Genomic DNA, 7,534 nt, shown 5'->3' with positions numbered 1-7,534 from the left:
CCTTCAGCCTTCAGCATCCTGTCCCAATGGAGCTCTGTGGTAATAAATATACATTCAATACACATTGTATATGGCCAAAACCTAATTTTATTTATATCAATAGCAATAATAAATTATCAACAATCTATGGAACCTTGTAAGAATGCAGGAAGCAATATCCAAACCCAACTTTTTAGAGGAATCAAACGAAAACCTGTCAAACACAGGAAAGAGACATAATCATATTAATACAAACATTTTGGTGAGAAGTTATATAGATATATTATCACATCTGTTGAAGTGTTAGCGCATATACCTGAATAGCTGGGTATTGTGACTGACTCTGGCAGTATCTTGCAACTTAAATTCAACCCATTTATCTGGATTAAGTGCTGAAAAGACAAAAAAAATAATATATCCCCGAATCTTATTTCTCATGCATTGGATGGGAAGCAAAAGTCACAGTACACTCCTAAAACGATAATTCAGATCAAATGGTAAAGAAATAATATCTTCGAAAACAATTGATCTGCACAGTTACAGATTAAAACTTTCTCTGAAGCTGGGAAGTGAAGGAGAGAGGGAAATATAAACTCACCAATATTTTTTATTTCCCCTTCTTCAGCCTGCTCTGAATGAACCTGCAAATATAAACACAACTTTATTACCAACATTTTCATCACTAAGGATGAGCATAAAGCAAACGATCATAACTCATATCAAAGAAGAAACAATAATAATTTTTATTTAAATGACAGTGTAAATCAATAGATCGAATAATCAAATGAACGCGAAGCTAAAAACGGGGTTCCCAAATGATTGGATTGGATCAGAGAATAGTCAAAGGGAAGATGATAAAAGCAAAATGAGAATTAAGAACGAGAGGCAGCGTACAAGGTTAGGAGAGGAGAGAAAGTAGAAGCAGGAGAGTCCGCCGGAGACGCCGGCGGCGACAGCAGCATATGGTAGGCGGAATTTGGCGGAAGAGTAAGAGGAGGAGGAGGAGGAGGACTTGGATTGGGCATTGAAAGCATTGGCGAATGCGATAGGCGTGGCCCTGAGGAACCTCTTGAGTAAAACTTCCATTTTCAGAGATTGGAGAATGGAGATCGAAGGAATGAAGGAAGGAACAAGATTCTTGGAGGAGTGAGAAGGGTTTAACACTGTCACTCACTCACTTTAGCTTCTCTTACAGCAACCTGCTTCAGATTCCAGAACGTGGGCCTCGATTCTCTTTTTTTGTCTCGTGGGCTTCAACCTTGCCAAAACAAAAATCAAACACGGGCTTTGTTTGGAAATTGTTTTTTTTTTTTTTCAGTATAAAAGGTAAAAAATTAACCATGTTGGTCAGTTCACTCATCTGCTTAAATAAGTGTCGGGATTCGAATTCCATCTTATGCATATAGCAACCCATTGGCCAGCGACAAACCTTTAAATGGAATTCTAATTCGCGACGAATTAGTCTTTGGCCTATCAAACTGAAAATGTATGAATTTTGTCTTGTCTTTATATGCAGTAATCTATTGACCAACCACTTTAGATTAAATAAAGTAAAATTTAAACTCCTAATCTCTTGATTAAAAGACCAAATAATGAAGTACAAAACCACAATCATGTAGTTTCTTGGTTATCTTCTACTTATGTAAGAAAAATTATTTTATTTGACTTTTATAAAAACAAAAAAAAAAAACAAAAACTATGTGTTGGTTTTTACTTAGTGACAATTATAGTTGAACATTTGATATTGCATAATAGACATGGCTCTCCCAACACTTCACTGATTTTTTCATATTCAATATTTAGACTGAGACTATTACTTAAGAAGGAAGAGAATCTGTAATTATAATCGATTATGTATTTGTTAATTATATTTGACTCGACTATTTTTTTTTTTTTATAGTTGTTAGTATATTATTCGTTAAAATCTAACATAAAATTTAGATGTATTTAGACTTATATTAATATATGAAGTGATTTGTATGATCATGAGGAGAGTATAATATTTTACATAAAAAAAGGTATGTGTAAATTTGAAAGAAAATTGTTCAACATCTCAACCTGTACTACATTAAAAAATTCGATATTGATATATTGATGATATTTGGTATCTTCCATATGATTCCTAACAACTCCTTGTCAATTCAGGCATGATTTTAACTTATTTTTAAGTTGATTTTTTTGGTAGGTTAATGACCCACTTGGACATCATTTTCATCGGATGAAAAAACTTTTCAAAATGATAATAAATATACAAGCTGATATTCATCTCAAATTCTCAATTCTTGCTGATAAGTCTCAGGTGAAACCTCTTCTTCAATCTTATAAAATCAAAAAAATAAATGAGAAATGCTCGTTGGACTTATGTAGATAAGTTTCAAAAACCTAACCCTTTTTTGTTGACTTAGAAAGCTAACTACTTAGTTTTCCTTTTTGAAAATTTGAAAGTTTACTAAGAAAATTATTCAATATTTTTTTTTAAAAAACTGGAAAATAATTTTTAAAATATTTTTTTAAAAGTTAAACCAATACTATCTTAAATGAGCTTAAAAGTCTTTTCTCTTAAATGATTTTATTTGAGATTATATATTTATTGGACTGCTTGAACCATTTTAATTAATAGACTTAACATAGGCTATTTAAAATACTGTTACGTCATGTGTATATAAAAAATTAATTCGTAAATCAATCACTCATATAGAATACATGGTAAGATATAAATACATGTTGAAAATGAGTTAAACAATAAATGTATTATATTTAGGGTTTTAAAAACTGAATCGAACCAGCCAATTCAGCCGGGTTAACCAAGAACAAGTCCTTCGGTCGATCCAGTTGAAAGAAAAAATTATCTAGCAAAAAATTGGTAAGAAAATCAGCGATTAGGCGATAAACCACGTGAATGAATCCGACTTTAAAAGATTTTTCAATTCAGTACTAAATCTCCTAAAATGACATCATTTTAACTTTTAAATTAAAAAAAATCAAAACAAAACAATGAAACAGAGCTTCACCTTCTCTCTCACAAGTCACAACTAACCCTAAACCTAGATTCAAACCCATCAGCAGTAGCCAGCAGCCTCATCCCCCCACTATTGACGAACTCTTCTCCTCGACCAGAGAGTACAGTTGTCACTTCTCGATGTTTTTCTCGCCGTCGATAAGCAGTAGTCCTCCATTGCGAACTCTTCTTTAAGATAATATTAATATGATTTTGAAACGTTAGGGACTTAAATAGGATAATTTAAATGTTAGAGATAACTTTAGAATTTATCCCAAACGTTAGGGATAAAAACGATACTTTACTCTATTTATATTTATCCTAACAGAAAATAACATCAAGATAATTCGAACCCTAAATCTTTTTTGAGTATATAAGAATATAAGAAAAAATGTAAAAAAAAATTGAATATTTTAAATAAAAATACACATAATAATTAGTATAATAAATATTTTATAAAATTAATAAAATTCCATGGTTAATTTGATTTCAATATCGAAAATAATGAGTAATTATTTTACTTGCTTTATCCAAGAACATCTTAAAAATTAGTTGTACGGAAATTCTAGAAAAAAATTTGTAGTGACAGCAGTCCTCTTTGAATAGAATTATGTGCTATATGATGTGATTTGATTTTGGCAAGAGATCAACAAGCAACTCAAGTTGTACATGAGACAGATTCTAATAAAATTTTTTCTTTAGTAAATAATTGATAACACATGATCTTTTAAAATAGTGTTTAAGCTGAAATTGTAATAGAATTTGTGTGTTAGGTTCATCTTGTTTAAAAGATAGACAAATAAGTCATCAGATTCGCTAACTAAACATGGAGCCTTGAAAGCCGTAGAGTTAGTCGAGTGAATTCTTTTAGCACCATTCCTGGCCTGTTGCATTTGATGGAGATGGACCTTCTTTAAATGTTGTTTTTTCTTCCTATTCTTTTCTCTTTTTTTCTTTCTATGTCTTTTAAATTTTATTTTATCAAAAAAGAAGAATAATTACTCATCGATAATAATACATATTTTGTTGTAAAACAACTAAATAAATAAGGAAGATGTAAATATAAGATAGGAAATATAAATATAAAACTCTAGTATTAATGATCACCAATATAATTATTTTGATAGAAGTAACTTATATATATATATATTACTTAATATGAGTAGTATCCATGTAAAGAAAGAGAAGAGTATAAAGAGAGAGAATATTGTATTAATTATTGTTGTGTCAAAGCCTCTGCCTCTCCTATTTATACTAGTGAAAAGTTTCACTTTACAAATATTGGGAAAGCATGCACCGCATATCCTTTAATATTTGTGCTTTCCAATAGAACTTCAAAGGAAGAATAAATCATGCTGAGTAGATGGATATGGACATCCATATCGTAACACTCCCCCTTGGATGTCCATTTAGGATTATGCCTCGTTAAAACCTTACTAAAGAAAAATCCAGTGGGAAAAAAATCTTAGTGAAGGAAAAAGAGTACAAAATCCTTTAGTGATGGGGACTGCCTCATTAAAAACCTTGTCAAGGAAAACCCAATGGGAAAAACCTGACTAAGGAAAAAAGAGTACAGTCTCCCCCTCTTGCCGACATCATTTAATGTCTCGAAATTGGCGCATCCCAATCTCATGTACCAATCTTTCAAAGGAGGATTTTGGGAGTGACTTTGTGAATAAATCTGCCAGATTGTCACTTGAGCGAATCTGTTGGATATCAATTGTCCCTTAATTTTGAAGATCATGGGTGAAGAAGAATTTGGGAGAAATATGCTTAGTTCTATCACCTTTGATGTATCCGCCTTTAAGTTGAGCAATGCATGCTGTATTATCTTCAAACAGGACAATTGGAGCTATCTTATGATCAATCAGTCCACATGATGACAGAATATATTGAATCAGACTCCTCAGCCAAAAACACTCGCGACTAGCTTCATGAATTGCCAGTATTTCAGCATGATTCGAGGAGGTTACTGCTATCGCCTGTTTCGTGGACCTCCATGATATAGCTGTACCACCATATGTGAACAAATATCCTGTTTGAGATCTCCCTTTGTGTGGATCAGACAAGTATCCAACATCTGCATAGCCAACTAATTGTGACTTGGATCCATAGGGATAAAACAATCCCATATCAACCGTCCCATGAAGATATCGAAAGATTTGTTTGATTCCACTCCAATGTCTTCTGGTTGGAGAGGAACTATATCTTGCTAGTAAATTTACAGCAAATGATATGTCAGGTCGCGTATTATTAGCAAGATACATTAGCGCTCCAATGGCACTAAGATATGGTACTTCAGGACCAAGGATATCTTCATTCTCTTCTTTAGGACGGAATTGATCCTTTTCCACATCCAAAGATCTTACGATCATTGGGGTACTTAATGGATGTGACTTATCCATATAAAATATTTTCAAGATCTTTTCTGTGTATGTTGTTTGATGAATAAAGATCCCACCTTTTATATGCTCGATCTGCAGGTCGAGACAAAACTTAGTCTTTCTGAGATCTTTCATCTCAAACTCTTCTTTTAGAGTTTTTATAATTGTTGGAATCTCTTCAGGAGTCCCAATGATATTTAAATCATCAACGTACACAGCAATTATAATGAACCCAGATGTAGTTTTCTTTATGAAAACACATGGGCAGATATCATCATTCTTGAATCCGTTTTTGGCCAGATACTCAGTAAGACGATTATACCACATTCCTCCAGATTGCTTTAGACCATATAAAGATCTTTGCAATTTGACTGAGTATAACCCTTGCGAATATTCATTGGATGGTTTAAATATCTTTAGTCCTTTAGGGACTTTCATATAGATATCTCGATCTAATGAGCCGTATAAATAGGTTGTTACCACATCCATTAAGTGCATATGCAGTTTATGATATGCGGATAAACTGACCAAATAACGCAATGTTATCGCATCCACTACAGGGGAATACGTTTCTTCATAATCTATACCAGGCCTTTGTGAGAAACCTTGTGCCACAAGTCGGGCTTTATAGCGCACAACTTTATTTTTCTCATTTCGTTTTTTCACAAATACCCATTTGTATCCAACAGGTTTTACATCTGCAGGTGTACGGACTACAGGTCCAAAGACTTCACGTTTTGCAAGTGAGTCTAACTCAGCCTTCATGGCTTCTTTCCATTTTGGCCAATCATTCCTTTGTCGACATTCTTCGACTGATCTTGGCTCAAGATCCTTACTTTCATGCATGATATTTAATGCCACATTATATGCAAATATTTCATTGACAATTATCTTATTTCGGTCCCATTTCTCTCTTGTAAAGACATAATTTATCGAGATCTCATCATTTTCACAATTTTCAGGTACCTGAACATCTTCTGGCGTTATATCAGAATTTTGGACAACTGCAGGTGTCTTTACTATGTCTTTTTCAACAGGAATAGAATTTATCACTTTTCTCTTTCGAGGATTTTTATCTTTGGAACCGACAGGCCTGCCACGCTTCTGGCGTGTATTTGCTTCAGTGGCTATTTGTCCTACTGGGACATCAATTCGAATTGGGGCATTTTCTACCCTGCCACGCTTCTGGTGTGAATTTGCTTCAGTGGCTACTTGTCCTACTAGGACATCAATTCGAATTGGGGCATTTTCCGCTGGAATATAAGATTTAGTTATCCTCTTTGTATCGGAAAAAGCATCAGGCAATTCATTTGCTATTCTTTGCAAATGTATAATATTTTGAACTTCTAGTTCACATTGCCCTGATCGAGGATCTAAATGCATCAACGATGATGCATTCCAATTAAGTTCCTTTTCAGGAAGCTTATTCTCTCCCCCTAATGTTGGAAATTTTGATTCATCAAAATGACAATTCGCAAACCGGGACTTGAATACATCTCCCATTTGTATCTCAAGATACCTTACTATAGAGGGAGAATCATATCCAACATATATCCCCAATTTTCTTTGGGTCCCATTTTGGTGCGATTAGGTGGTGCAATGGGAACATATATCGCACACCCAAATATTCTTAAATGGGAAACATTTGGCTGCTGGCCAAAAGCTAATTGCATAGGAGAGAACTGATGGTAACTCGTTGGCCTCAAATGAATAAGTGCTGCGGCATGTAAAACTGCATGCCCCCAAACCGAGGTTGGGAGATTTGTTCTCATAAGTAAAGGTCTAGCAATTAATTGGAGGCGCTTAATAAGTGATTCTACTAACCCATTTTATGTGTGAACATAAGCTACTGGATGTTCAACACTTATTCCATTAGCCATACAATAAGCATCAAAAGCTTGGGAAGTAAATTCACCAGCATTATCAAGGCGAATTGCTTTGATTGGATTTTATGGAAATTGTGCTTTTAATCGAATAATTTGAGCCAGTAATCTCGCAAACGCCAGGTTGCGAGAAGACAATAAGCACACATGTGACCATCTCGAAGATGCGTCTATTAGGACCATAAAATATCTAAAAGATCCACATGGTGGATGAATAGGTCCACATATATCACCTTGAATCCTTTCTAGGAATTTAGGGGACTCAAATCCAATCTTTACTGGTGATGACT

General features: G+C 33.9%; 1 protein-coding gene across 1 annotated transcript in view; it reads right to left on the bottom strand.

Annotated features, from left to right (window-relative positions):
- Positions 1 to 1,203, bottom strand: part of LOC107622866 (NADH-cytochrome b5 reductase-like protein) — a gene marked incomplete in the record, with an annotated part of 4,426 nt that extends 3,223 nt beyond the window's left edge. Inside the window, 5 exon segments of the mRNA XM_016324922.2 lie at positions 8 to 34; positions 134 to 193; positions 296 to 371; positions 578 to 620; positions 874 to 1,203. Of these exon segments, the coding sequence (XP_016180408.1) occupies positions 8 to 34; positions 134 to 193; positions 296 to 371; positions 578 to 620; positions 874 to 1,065 (398 nt within the window).

The sequence above is a fragment of the Arachis ipaensis genome, chromosome B10 (genome assembly GCF_000816755.2).
Source record: "Arachis ipaensis cultivar K30076 chromosome B10, Araip1.1, whole genome shotgun sequence".
In the NCBI taxonomy this organism is placed as follows: Eukaryota; Viridiplantae; Streptophyta; class Magnoliopsida; order Fabales; family Fabaceae; genus Arachis; species Arachis ipaensis.
Note: the sequence above shows the minus strand (reverse complement) of the source record. Positions and strands in the feature narration are given on the sequence as shown.